This window comes from Cheilinus undulatus, linkage group 14 (genome assembly GCF_018320785.1).
Source record: "Cheilinus undulatus linkage group 14, ASM1832078v1, whole genome shotgun sequence".
Taxonomy (NCBI): Eukaryota; Metazoa; Chordata; class Actinopteri; order Labriformes; family Labridae; genus Cheilinus; species Cheilinus undulatus.
In genome coordinates this window covers 3,754,264-3,772,691 of record NC_054878.1, presented here as the reverse complement: position 1 = coordinate 3,772,691, position 18,428 = coordinate 3,754,264, and the positions used below count along the sequence as shown (strand labels likewise).

The following is an 18,428-nucleotide window of genomic DNA, read 5'->3' as shown; positions in this document are numbered from 1 at the left end:
GATGTTATTCAAAGTTTCAAGAGTAAAATATTTGATAAAATAATTTAAAAAAAAAAGGATTTAAAAGGCCAAAGTATGAGAAAAAAATTCAAAACATTTCATAATATAAGAGAAAATTCCATGTCATGAGTTTTGTAAGAATCGTGAGAATTTACGTAAATCTAAAAGGTCAAACTATGAAATAAAAAGTCAAAATAATATGTTGAAGTATTAATTGTGAGACACAAAACTTAAAATGTGAAATAAAAAAATCAGTTACTTTTCCCACATTTTGACTTTTTTATCTAAATATTCTTACCCTTTATTTGTTTTTCTGTTTTAACAAGGATATTTTCAATCATCACAATAAAGTTCAAATTTTTATACTGGAGGAAATCTGCAGACCTCATACTGGTGGGCCAGTTATAATAAAAACATGATATGATCTCACAGGCCGGGTATAGCTGTACCACGGGCCAGATTTGGCCCCCAGGCCTTCTGTTTGACACCCCTTCAGTGGATCATGGATGATAAGTGGTCAGGGACGTTACGAGGACTGAACGACGGGGGGCTTAGCTCCAGATGATACAGGTAATGCTTGGCATAGTCACCAGAATCTTTTATTCCCACCTTAAAAGGCTTTATTTATTATTGATTATTGATAGAGCATTTATCAGGACCTATGATCTGGTCCGTCTCTCCTTAGACCCTCTGCCTGTCCTCTCCTCAGCCTTCAGGAGGTCTTCCTTTTTCATAACAGTCTAAATGAGTTTATGAGCTGGTATTTAAAAGTCTCCATGCTGGGATGAGTTCATGAAAAGACGTTGGAAAATAAATCCATAAATGGATTTAGTAAAATATAAATGTGGTCATAACTCCTTTCTTTCTTCTTTTCAGGCTGTCCATGCTTTCCAAATAAAACTAGAGCCAGAGCCTCACTGGCTTAAAAATACTTTAGATAGAGCCAGAATTCAAAACCAGGGGTGTAAGGCAGATCCACAGATCAGCTGATCCAGAGTTTATATGAAACAGTGAATCAGTGGATTATTGTGTGGTTAAATGGGATGTAATAGGCCACATAAAAACGTCTGTATAGCACTGATCATCAACTGGCAGCCCGAGGGCCATACCAGGCCCCTAAAGCTTCCTTTCTGGCCCCGGAAGATTTTAAAATTCAGAAATGGAGGAAAATAAGATGTTGTGGTTTTAATGGTATTGTTTGGCTTTAAATGTCTGCAGCTGTTAAACCCACCCAACATAAATATAATAACAACTGATATGGAAAAGTTTTAGAATGAATAAACATTTTATCTGTCTTTACAGAAATTCACTTGTCAGCCAAATACATTTTTAAAATATATATTTCAAAAAACGGGTTAAGACTGGTGGAAATGTTGCAAAAATGGCCAGATAAAGAGGTGACAAAAATTGGCTGGAAGTGGTGAAAAGAGGTTAAAATGAGGCAAAAATTGATCAAAGAGGTAAAAAGGGGCAAAAAAGTACCAAAAAAACACTTTAAAAGTGGTAAAAATGGTCAAACAAAGTAATGACAAGAGGTTAAAAAATGCTACACAGGGACAATAATTGGCAGGCAAGCGGCTAAAAGGGGTTAAAGAGTGACAAAAAGTGGCAAAACTTGGTTTAAAAGCGGCAAAAATGATCAAAATGGGTTAAAAGTGGCAAAAAATGTTGCAGAAAAGGCCGAATGATATAGTAAAAAGGGATAAAAAAGTGTCAAAAATGGGTTAATAAAGGTGATGAATCACAATTGGGGAGGGCCGAAAGAAAATACAAATACTAATACTCATTCAATAATATTTTAAACAGCCCAAAATATTTATTTAATTTTTGTTTGTTTGAAAGTCCGGCCTCAAGTCTCTGTCACAACTAAATCTGGCCCTTGTGCAAATTTACTTGTTGACCCCTGTGTATAGTCTCTAAAGAAAGGATGTGTCACTGATAATGGGCATATATTTTCCACCTAAATGTGTTTACCTACAGGGGGAGGGGCCTCCTATTGGTCTTTGCCCTGGGCCTTTAATTGTCTAAAACCAGCCCTGTCTCACACCTGCAGCTCCCCCACATACACCCCCCCCCCCGTCTCATTTTGTAGCTGTGGTTTCCTGTTTCTGCTCTTTAGACAGTTTTTATTATCATTAGGACATCAAGATTTAATAAAACAACCACGTTTGGGGAAGTTTCACTTGACATTAAGTTATCTCAACATGTGATCCATGTGTGCGAGGCTCGCTGATAATAGTGCGTATCACAATGACCATCATAAAATACGAGTGTGGGAAAGCATGGACAGGAAGTGACTGGAGAAAAGTGTTACAACATGGCCGTGAGAATGTTTAGTTTGAACAGCACAGCTCGATTAATGAACTCACTGAAGAGACGAACCACCAGCAGACTTTTCTCTGCTCTCTCTCTCTAACCCACGTTCATCAGTGGCAAGGAGCTGACAGTAATAATACACAGATTTAAAAAAAAAAAAGTTTTTATTTAAATTTGGCACTGAAGAGTCAAGTATCACTCGTATTTACATTAACATGGTGTAGTGCATTCCTTCATTCCCTCAATTTAGTCACTGTTTCTATTGTAACTATTGTTAGGGGGGGCTTAGGGATATTTCAGGGTGGCTTCAGACCCCCAATAAGGGTTTGACATCATCCATGTTTGTGTCGTTAATCAAGTTTCCTGGCATTACATGAACCTGACTTCCTGTACATAGAGCAGAGCCTGAAGGAACACATCAGTCTGGTTGATCAGGTGAAACTGAATAAACGCCACCCTGAAGACGGCCCAAGCCAAAAGTCTACGAGCTAAAGGCCTTTTAGGTTATCTAAACCATCCTGAGCACCAGGGGCTGGATTTTCATACGTGTTTCATCCCTTTTATTGTTTTATTCAGTGTTGCTCTCTCTCTTTTTCTGCATATCCCTCTATCCCTTTACAACTCCAGCACAGCTTCAGCAGATTACTGATCAACAGGAGTCTGCTTCTGCTGGAGCTTCCTTATTCTCCCGTTCAGTGTTTCCTGTTTTATTTTGTAGTTTCTGCCCTAAGCTGTGTCCGAAATTACTCCCTATTCGCTATAAAGTGCACTATAGTGAGAATGCCATTTTGTAGAGGTGTCCGAATTCTGAGTGAGCATTGTTATTCACTATATAGTGCACTTATTATATCCCATAATGCATTGTGAAAAGTAGTGAACAACCGATGGTCACAAGCCCAGCAATATTTACCATAATGCATCTAGGTTGCTGCTCTCAAGCATGACGGACAAACAAGAGGAGCACAGGAACATATATAAAAACTTTTTAAAATGCTTTTCTGTTTGTTGGTTTTACCAAATCTGTAAGAAAATATTAAGGATTCAAAACGGAGTAACTTTTTCCCCTAAGATGATTACAAGACATGAGACCATCATCTTTATGCAAAAATGAATGATAATACACACAAAATTCAACCGTTAATTTTGATCCTCAGCAGTTGTCAAGGAAATTTACGAGCCAATGCTGCTAAAAGTTTTAAGTGTGAGACGGTTATTGCCCGTGGTCGGAGTATTGTCCGAAATCATAATTTTGTTTTTCAGTTGAGTCCAAATATGTTACTCACTATAGAGTGGATAGGGAGAAGGGAATGAGTGTGTGGTGTCAGACCAGAGCATGTGAGTGGAGTGGAGCGATGAGATTTCCCGCTCCTCGCTCACAGAGCTGTTCTTGCGCCTGCTCGTCCGCTCAGAGGGGATTCACGCCGCTCCGCTCATTATCGCTCCACCTTCCACTCCAATCACTCACCGCTCACTCAACGAAAACAGGGAAGCGCATTACCATTACCATCTTCTCGGTTTCAGACACTGCGAAATACTGATGTTTTTAAAAAATGACGATGGTGTTAATATTAGTATATCAACACTGTGCAGGCATCTCAAGTCTCTCGGATTATTCCGGCGGAAAGCCCAGTCTGACGTGCTGGATGTCGCTGTCTCTCTGCAGGAGCAGTGAAACCAACACGGGATGCTTCACGGATACAAATTCTTGCAGATGCATTCTGGGTGAGACACGCTTAAGACGCATGGTGTGAGCAGTACCGGAGCGAAATTGGAGCGGGGTGGAGCGCAAGATAAGGTGCCGGTCCAGCTTTTTTGAAAAAAACGCTCCGTGCTCTGGCCAAAATCCTTCCGCTTGTGCTCCCGCTCCGCTCCGCTCACATGCTCTGTTTCAGACACAGGGCGTGTGTTTTTCCCTCCACCCGCATTGCCTTCACCTGTCTCCCTGTGTCTAATCACTCCCTGTCTATTTAGTTTCTGTGTCTCTCTGTGTCTGTAGCTGGGTTTCCATTGCAGTTTTTTGCCAAAAAAAGTGATATTTCTTAAATTTCAATTTAATTGCTCTTTGAATGCGTTTCCATTAAAGGGAGTTTTGGGCATAGGCCTCGCAATTCTTGTAAAATCTCATCTCGTGTGAATCTGCTGCAGGGAAGCTTGACGCCCAAAACCTGTTTCGTGTTGGTACAGTTTTGGTTACATCTACGGCGGTTGCCTTGATCATTTTGAACAAAAGACGAAGGCAACAGATGATGGTTCAGAGGTAAAGTCCGTATGTATGGCATGTAAAAGGGTATAAGTATGACATAAAGAAAAGTCTCATCTCTTCTTCTGCCCACACGTACCACGCCATGTTTTCTTGGAGTGACTGGTCATGTGACACCATACGTCACGTCCCATGACTTGTAAATGCGGAAAAGGTGTTTCCATTATACTTTTGTGATATATTTCTATACTGAAACGCATGAAAAACCTCCTCATGAAAGCGTTAAAAACTTTTAGCGATATTTTAGGGTTTTTCGAAATCCAGGTGTTTCCATTACCAGTTTTTTATTGCGCTATTTCGATTTTGCACATTTCCAAGTGTAATGGAAACCCAGTTTGTGTCAGTTCGTCTGTGAATCTTCTGCATGTGCGAATCTCTCAGTGTCTCCAGTGTTCCTCTGTGTTTCATTTGGTGAGCTTTAGGTTTTGTATTTTTTGGCCTTTCGTGATTTTGATTGTGTCTGAGTTTTGGTTGTATTTCTTGCCAATTTTAGTTAATTTGGGTCCCATCTTTTTGAGTTTTTTCTTCACATGACAGTTTCATCAAGTCAAGAGAAAATAAAGTTTATTATTTCATCTTTTCATCATCCTGTCATTTGGTTTCTGAAAAAAAAAACAAAAAAAAAAAAACAGGACAGCTCAGTGTTTTTCTTATGAAACACATCTGAGAAAGCTCATCGATAGCTTCACAGTTGCATCACATTTTCCACACATTTTAAATGAACTGTTGAACTTCATAGATAAATAAGTGTGGTAAAAACGTCAAGCAAAAAAAAAAAGACGATCTGATGGTGAGAACAGAGCTGATGAGTTACGCGTCATCAGGATGTGGTTTATTTCCATCATGGAGGCCAAATTTGAATAACAGGACGTGTAACATGACAAAAATACAGAAAATAAAATGAAAGGTGCAAACAGGTCGTCAAGGGGACTTGGTACAAAAAGTTAGCTAGTACAGGAAAACAGTAACAACTATGATAAGTGAGTATATATATAAATGTAATGTAAAACTCTATTCACACATGCACAAAACTCCTAAAAACGTCCTTAGCATACTCAAGTGATCAAGACAGCTCAGCTCCTCTGTCAGACTTTACTCTGAAGTTTTCTGCCAGTCCACTAGTTTTTTTATCTCTCACAGCCAAACTGAAGGAAACTTCCTGTTGTGATTAACAAATGTGAACAAACAACCCTGATCACAAAACTCCTCTGGCTCAGATATGGACCAAAAGACCGGCAAAGGTTTGGTCAACATTTAGGCCCGATCCCATTTCTCCCCTTAAACCCTCAATCTTACCCTCATGCTCAACCCTCAGTCTTAACTCGCCCCTCAAAACCAAGTGTAAGGGCCATCTAATGACTTAGAAATGGGACACCCCTTAATAGCAGTTACGATGTCAGACTGTAGAGGGCAGTAGTGTGCCAAAACTGCGTAGTCTGTCGATTCAGAGGAAGGTGAAGAAGAAGAAGGAATATCACACACGACACGGGTTTTTTCTAACTAGAAGAGGTAGAAAAAGAAAAGAAACTTCACGTACAACCATAAACAATGCCGTCTGCAGCTGCGCTCCATTCTTTTGCATGGGCTGTAAGCATTTTTATGAGACTGCACACAGCCAAACTGAGAGCTAACCGACGGAAAAGATTATTGTTGGAACGGATTCAGGTATGTACAATTGATTACAGACACATATGGTTGTAGGCTAACCGACCATATACTCACATTAACATTATTACATCTGTACTACAGTTTTACTGTAATTGTATCAGTCCATTTTTATAGGACTGTCCTGAAATGAACGTTCATAAACACATCAATTTGCTTTTAATTTGTGATCAACTGTGTGCAGATTTGATAAAATATGGTACACATGCATTGAATTGAACGCTAGTCTGCTAGTTTTATAGGTTAGATATTAAAATGGCACATTCAGTATTGGTTTTGGGGATGAGGAGTTTTTAATTTTTACACTTCAATTTAAAAAGCTATGGCTTATATTCCCTTTTCTGCATTTTCACTTGGTAAAATATGTAATGTGGACATTTCAGGGCGATCATCCAATTGCGTGCTGTCAACTGAACCAGGGCGTGCCGATCTTACGACTGTGGTTCAACGTCGAGGCCGAGCTCCAGCAGGACTTTCGCCTGAACAGGAGAGCCATGCAGGGTCTGCAAAGACGGCTGCAGAGAGACCAGGATCATGGTTGGGGCTCACAGCTAGAGGTCTTGATGTCTGTGTACTGGCTGGCTCATGGACTATTTTATAGGGTCGTTTCCAGTGTCTTCGGTGTTCCTAGATCGACAGTCCATCATGTTGTCCACAGAGTCACCCAAAAGATCTAGCAGAACCTGAAGCTAGCCATACACCTGCCAAAACCAGAGGAACTTGATGAGATTGGACAAGGGTTTGGACAGCTCTCAGGAAGCCCTGTTTTTAACTGTGTTGTTGGTGCAATAGATGGCTGCCATTTTCAAATCAAACCTCCCTCTCAGCACAGACTAGATTGCCTAAATTACAAAGGTTTCTTTTCCATAGATTTGCAGGCCATTTGTGATTCTAATGGAAAGTTTCTGGACATATTTTTTGGTTTTCCAGGCTCAGTTCATGATACACGCATCATGAAGAACAGAACCTTCTACAGGGCACAACAATACCCTCCCACAGGTTACATCATTCTTGGTGATGGAGGCTATCCCTGTCTGGAAAAGCTGATCACACTAATCACACCCTACAAAGAGCCTGTTTCCCGAGGGTGCAGCATCATTGAAAGGGCTTTGGTGTAATGAAAACCAGATGGAGGTCAACACTTTTCAAGGCCCTAGAGGTTAGGCCCACATTCTCCCCTTTGGTCGTAGCTACCTGTGCTTTCCTACACAATATATGTTTGGAAAATGGAGACACGCTTGAGCCAGACGATGATGTAGCACAGGACACTTCTGACCCTCTACCATCTCATGAAGCCTTAGTTGCAAATGAAAGCTCAGGGAATGTGAAAAGGGACGAACTGGCTGCACTGATCTCTGGCCATGTGTCCCACAGTAACAGTGCTGTGCTCCCTAAATAAATGCAGTGTTATAAATAGTTTGTACTGTATATTGTGAGTGTTGTAAATAGTGTATAGTGTTGGTTAAAAAAAATCTTGTTGGCTACTTCATTTGACTCACAGATCCATGTTAATTTTACTATATGCCAATATTTTTTTTTTGTTTTTTAAACAAGTACTTGTTTCAAATAAATAGTTATCAGATGAAATTATTAGCACTTTCAAGTTAGAGTGGCTCAAGCAAAATCAGAGATCTGTGAGCACTTTTAACTACTCCATGTTTTGCTGTAATTTTTGTAACTATGATTTAAAATTTGACTATTTTGTCTGATATTTTTGCTTTTTTAATCAATTGTAATTGTCTTTATACAATTTCTATGCAAACTGGATATCTCCACTTTTACCTTCTTTCATTTTCTAAAAGCCTAACTAGGGACAGGAGATGGAAACTAGCAAAAGCTTTAATCTCTTTATGTGAAACATCAGTTACTTTTAGCTTGTTTGTAACAGGCTGAAGTTGCACTATGTAATTTGCATTGTCCTGACCAAATAAACTTAATAAATAAACAAAAATACTTTCTGTTGTTATTACCCTCCTATCATGGTGCTAGATTTGTGGAAGAAATTTATGATTACAAAAGAATATTAATGCTCACAATCTGTTGCACCCTCTGTTTTATTAAAAAACAAATTATCTTCACAAACATAATAAATTAGGATATTGAAAAAATGAGGTAGTGCAGTGCAAACAACAGCTCATTAAAAAACAAACATCTATGACCAGTAAACACATGAACGGTGCAAAAATCAAAGAGAACATAAAATAACTATATTTTATCAACCATGCGCTCAAAAAGACCAAGGAAGCGCTCCATCTTGGCCTCTGACTCCTTGTGGCGCCTCTGCTCCCTCTCACTCTCAGACCTCAAGAAATCCAGTACAGGATTCATTTTTCTTTTTTTATTTTTAAAAAATATTAGATATTGTCTTATATAAAATATAAGATATTGGAGCGGTTTTCGTAATTTTTAGATCTCTACCAACACAGAAATACTTACATTTGTAGCTCAATTTCTTCCCCGCATTTGCCGCCATCTTTCTTTGAGCGATAACCCTCAATACCAAGGGAGGTCCAGGAACAGCTCAAAATTGAGCAAGCTAGCACCCTCAATCTCACCCCTTAAGCCCAACTCTCGTGAGTATTGGGACAGCCCTCGCACAGGGTTAAGATTGAGGGTTAAGGAGAGAAATGAGATTCAGCCTTAAGCTAAAATCTGGCCCAAGTGTGTGACAGCAGTGTCTGAACCAGAACGAAGTGAGACCTCTACCAGGACTACACCAAATACCTGATATGGCTCACAGCTGGACCTTTTATAGAAAACCTGTATTGAGGAGGTTTGGCAAAGCCTTGTGGCCCTTACCCACAATTTCCACAACAACCGTGCCACGCTCTGCAGCACCACGGTTTTGCTCCGACTGAGGGCGGGCGGCACTGGAAGCATAGAGCAGAGGTTGCGTTAACCAAATATTCTCGAAGGATGACGGAGAATTTTGAATGCTGTCCGTCATTTTGACAGACTGGAATGATGAGGATGAGCTTGCTTTTCAGCACACACACACAGACAGATGCATAGACCTTTTCCATTTTGCACACATGGAGGTTATTTAACTCACTGAGTGCCAATGACATATAAGTCAAAATGTTTTTCCAGCGGCTGGCACAACGGGGCGCTCTCACACTCCCTGTGCGTAATTTTCGGGCTTCTGGGATATGTAGTCGGAACACGGAAGAGACGGTAAATCAAAGCCACTGAGATCAGAGCATGAAGAGGAGACGCCGGGATGGAGAAAATCTAAGCTAAAAGTTCTAAAATATTCAGTATTGGCACAAAATGCCCCCCCCCCCCAAACTGAGGGAGTCAGGTGGCCAGTTTCGCCAGCAGATGCTGAAAGAAACTTTAAACTTTATCGTGAGAAATCGGTCACTCACTGAAACCAACAGCAGATCCAGGGATCAGCGCGTTCATTCATCTGCATCAGCCAGCCAATAGGCTAAAGTATGCCGCAAGGTCTTTCCGTGCATCGGAGAGAAATGGCATCTGTTTGCCAGCTTGATACATACAGCGACGACACTTCAGAGACGGACTTTTCCGACCCAGACTCTGAGGAATGGCTGCCGAGTGAGCGGAGCAGATCTTGTTCTCCATCCCAGAGCGATTGAGGTAAGTTAACGTCAGGAACCCACTGATTATTCAGCCAAATTTATGAATGAAACCATCACTCATGCTCCTGTGATTTCAGAAGCAGACTTGAGAGAAGAGCAAGCCCCGTGCAGCTCTACAACACCGTCTGTTGGCAGAAAAAGAGGTAAGAACAAAAAAAAATTCTATATTACAGATTATATATTATATATTATATTACTTATATAATTTACAGGCAGTGCCAGGGGACATGCAAGCAGGAGAGGACGTGGGCGTACTGGGGGTCCCATGGTGGCCGGCCAGTTGTATTGTGCTGTATTTTGTAACTATATTGATTTATTTTATTTTACAATAAAATAACATTTGTAATACAGTTGTCAGATGTCTTTTATGTCATTGAAGGCAAAATTATAACTTTCAAATCATTGTTTTGCATGACAGACTCTCTTTCACAAAAATGCAGTTTTCTCAGCTTTCTAGAAATAAAGTGGTCTTTTTGGTGAAACTAGCCTCTATTCAACTTCAGATAAATCAAGAACAGAACAAGCTGCAAACAAACGATTTTTTCCATGATGAAATAGAGAGTTTCTTCTTTCATTTGAGCTATTTGGTGTTTTCAGAGTTATAATACAAAATATTCTGTGGGTCTTGAAAGATGACTGAAAATGGCCAAAAACGCTGGCACAAGCCACCCTCTATTTTATAAAAGGGCTGGCACTCAATGAGTTAATCTATTAAAACATCTTATAGGCAGTGGGCTCTCTCACTGACCTGGACACTGTAGATTAGTGAAAGCATGCCGGTCTTCATGCTGACAGCACAGAGAGGCTACTGCAGGTGTCTCAGTACGTCAAAGAGCAAGGGATACAGGTCGGCATGCATAAGGTGTTAAGGCCATTGCACAATGAGTCCGTTTCATGATCTAATCATGTCTGCACACTGACGCCGAAATTGTCGTTTTTTGGAACAGGTTGGATTTTATGCAAAATTTTGTGTCAGTCCAAGTCATTTAAACGGGTGATGATTCAAAACAGTTCCCGCTGCTTCCACTTCACTTGCCTGCCAGCGCCCAACCCTCCCCTCTCTCTCGCACCAAAACCTAACTTTATCCACCGTAGTTTGCCCATGCATTATGTAGATATCAACCATGGAAATTTAACAGATAAAGGCATACGTTTGTAGCTGACTCACAGGTCATAACAGAAACAGAATTAAAAAGTTGTTGTCCATCTCTCCGACAGCCCACGCTCGTGACGCATGAGTGTATGAAGCTCTCTGTCAGGATGGATCCAGCGTGATTTTAAAGTAGTGACAGACACAGGCTCGCAGTACTAAACAATTTGCCAAATTCTACGAATTTTCGCAGTCAAGGCAAATACAAACGCACCTGACTCATGGTGCAAGATCCAAGTGCGTGACAAATTCAGTCAGGCTTTTCAACAGGCATCCCAGATAGTTGTGGTCGGCCATATACTAGGTCTAAACCTAGTCTTGTTATGACTAGATAAGAACATTGTCATACTCTTTATAAAACTTTTTTGACTCAACATTCATAGCCACATGTGTAAGCAACATGTGCAGCATAAATGACTACCAATGAGAACAACTAAAATAAACCACCTCTAACTAATCTGAATAATTGGACATACTGATTATGACGGGATGGGCACATGATTCTCATGATGATGGCACATGATGATGTGTGCATTAACTCTGAAAATATGACTCAGTAATGCACGTTGAATTAGATGGCAGAAAATCTCTCCCTCACTCCTCTATGTGCTGAAAACTACAAACAAGTTTCAAAAGTTGGATTTAGCATTGAAAGCAAAAGAAGAGATATAAAATTACATATGATGAAAAAGTAACAAATTGAAATTGAAACATTAAAATTCATTTAATATCACTATCTTTAATGAGTGCTTTGAACTAGAAAATAAAATCAAATTGAAACTTTATTTTACCAAGTCCAAAAACTTTAAATTAGAAACAAAACAATGGAAAACCTCTAAGGTTTGCCAGGATGTGGATGGCAAAACATATGTGGGCTAAAATGTTTACCACATTTGCTTTTCCAGACCTTCAAACCTGGAGGGAGTATCTCCTCTGGGAAACTTATGTAGTTAAAACCTTTCGCGCCACGTGTGGTATACAAGTGGCATTGGTGATACGGCATATGAGGGCCAAGTGTTTTACTGCATTTTCAAAATAGAAGTGCAGAAACAGTTCAGGGTCACAAGGTGGAAGAGATGATTGTGTGACTTCACCTTAACCTGGCATGCCAGATGGCGCATCCATCTGGAAAACCACTAATACACAATGTTTGGGAAAGGGCAGAACATTTGAAAAAAACTCAGAGGGTGACTGGATGAACGTCTTGTCTGTCACATCTTTACGGGCTAATTAGAGCAACAAAACACGTGATGTCGTAGCCGCTACCAAGGTGTGCATGCACAGCTACTGAGGAATAACACGAATCATGGTGACTGTAGTCATGTCAGTACACGACATTTGTCGTTTTAAAAAACTAAACAACTCACTGCTGTTCTTTATTCTTCTTTTAACGAAGAAATGTCATCAAGTTCTGATAAAACCGGTGCTTTAGCAGCATCCTTGCTAATGTGGTCCGCCATAACTGAACCGTTGCTGTTTGCCTACGTCACGACTCCGCTGTGCCCAAAAGTACTGCCTCCTGATTGGTCCTGTCACTTTCTTTCCAAACAGTTCAGACAGGGGCTTTGCAAGATGGATTCACCAGTGAGAAACACGGATATAGACGAATCCATCTGCTTTGCAAGGTTACCACAAATCTGGAATGAGCATGAAACAATGATAGAAATATCATCTTCTTCGTCTATCTTCAATAAGAGCCTGACACAACAGCTGCTCCCAAATATGCTTAATCCTAAACCTCCTAGGATCTCTGATCTTTTCTTAACAGCTTCCCATATGAAAAATATGCTCAATTTGATTTATATTGCTATTTTCTCAGTGCCATTGTCTATATGAGTGAGGACACTCACTCCTGCTGCTCATTGAGGCAATCATTCGTCTCACCTGCAGAGTCAGGTGTGTGACTGATCAGCCTGAATGATGGCCAGGTGTGAGAAGCTTAGATAAACTCTTGAGCTCCAGCTCTCTTTGCTGACTCATTATCTGACCTTCAGAGATACTGAGAGCATCTCTCTGGGTTTCCTTATGTGTGTATTTTCATAAACTGAGTATTGAAGGCATAGAAATGAACATACTTTTCAGAAGCCTGGCATTTCTGTTGAAAATATCCTTTTTTAATTGATCTTATGGAATATTCTAATTTTTTGAGACACTGAGTTTTGGGTTTTCTTATCTGTAAGCCATAATCATCGACATTTCAAGAAATAAAGGCTTGAAATATTTCACTCTGTGTGTAATGAGTCTATATAATGTATGGGTTTCACTTTCAGAAAAAGGTGACAAAAAATATTCAACTTTTTCATGACATTCTAATTTTTTGAGATGCACTAGTAGATATGGCCTTATAGCCTTTTACTGACTTGTGAGCAGTCACAATGCGCAGCTGCAGGTCCTCAGTGAGCTCCTTTGTCTTAGCCATGACTGTCCACAAACCATCTGCAGCAAGCTGCTGTTTTTCACCTGTTGAGTTGATTAAAACAGCTGTTCCTAACTGATCAGGGTAATTAGGATGCTTTAGAACAGCTTGGACTATTTGGAATGGTATAGAACTTTGGATTTTCCCATAGACTGTGACAGTCTGCAAAGGGTATGAATAATTTTGGGCATGCCACTTTTTTTCAAATGTAAATAAAAGTTGAGAAATATTTTTTTCCACAATGATGCCTCTTATACAAGAAAAAACTTGCTGGTTGGATAAAACTAACTTTAAGTCAAAATTTGCCAGGGGTATGAATAATTTTGGGCTTTATATATATACAGTTGTGTGTAAAAGTCAGGGCACCCCTTTAAATACAGCATATTTTATATATTAAAAAATTAATATTCATATTTATAGTCTCTCTGGTGTATGGGGAAAAAAAGACAATATTATAAGGAAACATTAATACATAGATTTTATTTTATAAATTGAACAAAATTCCAAAAACAAAAATCATCCTTTTGGCATGTGCAAAAGTCAGGGCACCCTACAGCGTCAGTACCTTCAGTACTTAGTAAGACGCCCCTCTGGCAGATATCACAGCTTGTAAACGCTGTTTATAGCCAACTACAAGCATCTGGATTCTATTATTTGGGATTTCTCCCATTCTTCCTTGCAAAAGGCTTCCAGTTCTGCAATATTCTCGGGTTGTCTTGCATGCACAGCTCTTTTAAGATCTACCCACATATTTCAATGATGTTTAAGTCTGGAGACTGTGAAGGCCATTCCAAAACCTTCAGCTTGCGTTTCTTGAGGTAGTCCATGGTGGATTTTGAGGTATGTTTAGGATCATTATGCTGTTGTAGAAGCCATCCTCTTTTCAACTTCAGCTTTTTTACAGATGCTGTGATATTTGCCTCCAGAATTTGCTGGTATTTAATGGAATCCATTCTTCCTTCCACCCGAGCAATGCTTCCTGTCCCACTGGCTGCAACACAACCCCAAAGCATGATGGATCCACCCCTATATTTAACAGTTGGCAAGGTGTTCTTTTCATGAAATGCTGCTCCTTTTTTTCTCCAAACATACCTTTGCTTATTGTAGCCAAAGAGTTCTATTTTAACTTCATCAGTCCACAGCACATTTCCAAAAGTCATCAGGCTTCTGTAGATGTTCTGTTGCATATTTTTGATGTTGTATTTTATGATGAGGACGCAGGTAAGGTTTTCTTCTGCAGACTCTTCCATGAAGGCCTTGTTTGTGCAAGTATCGCCGCACAGTGGAAGGGTGTACCGCCACTCCTGAGTCTGCTAAATCTTCCTGCAGGTCTTTTGAAGTCAAATGTGGGTTTTGATTTACCTTTCTGACCAGCCTACGAGCTGTTCTCTCCGAGAGTTTCCTTGGTCTTCCAGATCTCATCTTGACCTCCAGGGTTCCTCTCACCTGCCATCTCTTTATTATACCTCGCACTGTGGAAACTGCAAGCTGAAAACGCTTTGCTATCTTCTTGTAGCCCTCCCCAGCATTGTGGGCATCAATAACTTTCATTTTTCCTGTCTTACACAGTTGTTTTAGAGGAACCCATGGTTGCTGAGTTTTTGCACAAGGTTTGTGGAGTTGCCGTATTTAAGAAACCCTGAAATTGGCACCAGCTGGCGCTCCATAATGACAATTGTTGACACCTGCTTCAGGACTAATGAGCTGGTAAAGGTCTGAGCTTGTAAAAAGAGTCTGACACTTTGAAACTCTCAGGGTGCCCCGACTTTTGCACACGCCAAAATGATGTTTTTAATTTTTGCAATTTTGTTCAATTTATAAAATAAAATGTAACTATGCATTAATGTTTCCTTATAATATTGTCTTTTTTCCCTTTATACCAGAGAGACTATAAATATGAATATTAATTTTTTAATATATAAAATATGCTGTTTTTAAAGGGGTGCCCTGACTTTCGCACACAACTGTATATATATTTTATATATATAAGATTGTTTGTGCACGTTTTCGAAGTAAAAAGCTCAATCTTTCTCCACTGTATTGAATGACAGCGACTTGCCTCTAGCAACATGGCAGCAAAATCGGTGTCCGGCCAATCTCCAGTTGCACTTCGATCTGGATCATAAACATATTTGTTAAAATAATGTTATCGCTGTGCTTGTTAGTCTGAAAAGTCATGTATTTTTCATCTACTTGTATTTCCTTAAGCGGCGGACCTGCCTATATTTATATGGAGGCGAGACACGAAGAAAACAACGAAGAAGACGTTCAGTTCAAGGAACTTCCGGTATTAGAAGACGAGATATGGCGGCAAGTGAAGTGGAGGTCCTTGGCTGCATCCAGGTCCCTGTCAAACAATTCGTCTGTGGAAAATCAGTCTTGAAAGATATCTTCCCCCTCTACACAATGGAGAAGGACTTTGTGATGAATTACTCTCATGCACCCGTGTGTGATAAACGGTCACACATTATCAAAAGCACATGAAAAACAGTGAATGTGAGGCACTGTCTTTGTAGTAGAGAGTGTTACTGTGCAGTAAATCACCTTACTACAGCGTCTTTGAGTTTCGTGAACCTATGTAGGCAGAGAATGTTTTCAAAACGTTGCCGTGTAAACGTGGAACTTTTTGGAAACAAAAATGGAATATGAAGCAAACCATCGTGCCTCTCTTTCTCTCTGTTCCACTTATTTTCTTGCTAAATACTCATCTCCTTGATTTCCTTTTTCAAGCATTCCCACCATAACTCAACATTTTCATCATACATCTTTTCATTCATCCTTTTTTTAATACATTCTCTTGACATCTCTCTGTATTCTTTATCTTTCAGTAATGCAGCGTTTAAACACCACACACCTGCGCCCTTCTCACGCCCTTCTCAATGCACACATCCCCAAAAAGAAATTAACTATTTCGTGATCACTGACTTAAGAAGGACGAAAAACTATTTTCCCTATATTACTTGATGTTCCTCTGGAGGATAAAATTAAATCTATCCTACTTTTCTTGAGGACTCCTCTCACCTCCTGTACCCTTGTTAAGTCTAAAAATCCAGGTTTCCTATCCCTCCAAACATCACTCAGCCCATTCACACACATGATCTGATGGAAAGCAGCTCTGGAGGAGTCACTTCTAAAAGCTACATTTTCACTCGCATCAATCCTTTCACACCAGACATTAAAATCACCCACAAACACACATTCACCCTTACACACACCCCCTAATTTAACAAAAATGTTTTTTCTATCCTTCTCTCCATTAGGAGCATATGTATTTATTAAAATATATTTCTTATCCGAACATTTAAACTCAATCCCTAATACCCTCCCTTCACCATCATTCTCACACACATTCACATCTTCAATCACTCGTGCCTGGCCAAAGGTCCCTTGAGTTTGTCGTAAACATAAAATTTCTGCTTTACAACTTAAATAACCTTGCTGCCTTCTGCAGTAGCTTCTTAAGCCATTGGCGTTAAAGGATATAACTGAAATCATAAGAAATTAGAAGTGATGGTACAGACTTTCTGTCCTTCATTTTCCAAATTTGTTGGCATTTTTCATATCAGGATCTCTCCGGCCCCTTGGCCTTTTCCTACTCTTTATCAGTTCATCAAAGTCCCCACTCTCTCCCTCAGACTCCCCAGACACAGTGTCATAAAACTCTGAGTCTTCCTCTCTCCCTCCCGTGTCCATCTCTTCATCACTCCCATCTTTATTATTTTCCTCACCTTCCTTTGATTCCAGTCCTTGTTCATCACCCTTCTCAGTCTCTCCTTTTTCTCCCCCCTCAGGGCTGCCAGGTCTCGTTTCCTCCCTTCTTGTTTCTTTGTCTGGAGGTGTATCAGGCACGGCCTCCTCTGCCATGCCCTGGGACGCGTCCCGCCTTTCCTCCTCTACCTCAGCAGATGGCTCTCTGTTCCTCTTTTCTTTTTCAATCACCACCTCTTCACCTATGCTCGGTTGAGGTTCACGTCCATCTCCTGTGGCCGCCTGCTCAGCTCCAAGCCTCGCTCCTCTCTGCTCTTCTTCCCGGTTATTCCTCACCTCTGTCTCCTCTCTGCATACACAATTGTCCTCTGGATTACCACAGTTCATGCATGTGGAGCAATTCCTTGCATAATGCCCCTGTTTGCCACACTTGTGGCATCTGAAGTTCGGGCAGTCCTTTACAATATGTCCTGGTTGGATGCAGAGTCGGCACACCCTCTCCTGCCGGTCATGGATGACTCTAAAATACTCATTCCCTTCTGCGGTTTCAAATTTTGTGGAGTAGGGCAAGGAGCTGACATGCTCCCCAAACCTTACCCGCAGAAATCTTGTTCCATCTGCAATGTCTGTGCCTGGCCACAGTCTCCTCTTGATGGGGGAAGTCGCCTCCAGTCCCCAGCTCTGGAGCTTGTTGAGTACCTCTTCATCGCTGATGTATACTGGCAGGTTGAGAAAAGACACAGTTGTCTCATTCCGCGAAATGTCTCTTGCAGTGACAGTAGTATTTCCGATTTTCAGTCCGTCCAACAGTTTATTCTTCTCTTCTTCTTTCTCCAGCGTGATTTCATATTTTTTGGGATCTTTTCTTCTGCATCCCTCGATCCTCCCACACTCCTTCTTGATTTCCTTGAGGAGTTCCAAGGTTGAAATCTCCTCTCCGTTCAGCTCCAACAGAACAGTTAGCTTTTTATCGTAGCTCTTCTTTCTAGCTGTCTCCATTGTCTGTTCCATGTTTGCTTCCATTGATTATGAACAAAAAATCACCTCTGAAATGAGGGAAAAAGGCCTGGAAAGTGGAAAACCAAAAACTACCCCCAAACAGTGTAAAAACACTGTTGGGGGCGAAAATCGTTTAAATAAGGCACAAAAAGATAAAACAAACTCAAAAAAAAACAAACTAAAACCTCTCAAGAAAACTGCTGCTCTCTGCTGCTTCTGCCTCGTCTCTCCTGATTGCGCCCAGGTGTGCGTGCTCAGGGTGGTATGGCTGTAAGCCACAACTCTGTGTACAAACGCACCATTTCAAGAGCT

General features: G+C 40.5%; 1 protein-coding gene across 1 annotated transcript in view; it reads right to left on the bottom strand.

Annotated features, from left to right (window-relative positions):
- The window catches only part of LOC121521772 (scavenger receptor cysteine-rich type 1 protein M130-like), a 53,880-nt gene extending 40,468 nt beyond the window's left edge, over positions 1 to 13,412 (bottom strand). Inside the window, exons 1-2 of the mRNA XM_041805935.1 lie at positions 13,354 to 13,412; positions 9,041 to 9,111 (exon numbers count right to left, since the gene is read on the bottom strand). Of these exons, the coding sequence (XP_041661869.1) occupies positions 9,041 to 9,111; positions 13,354 to 13,412 (130 nt within the window). The remainder of the gene's footprint in view (positions 1 to 9,040; positions 9,112 to 13,353) is intronic.
- Positions 13,413 to 18,428: the final 5,016 nt, after the last annotated feature.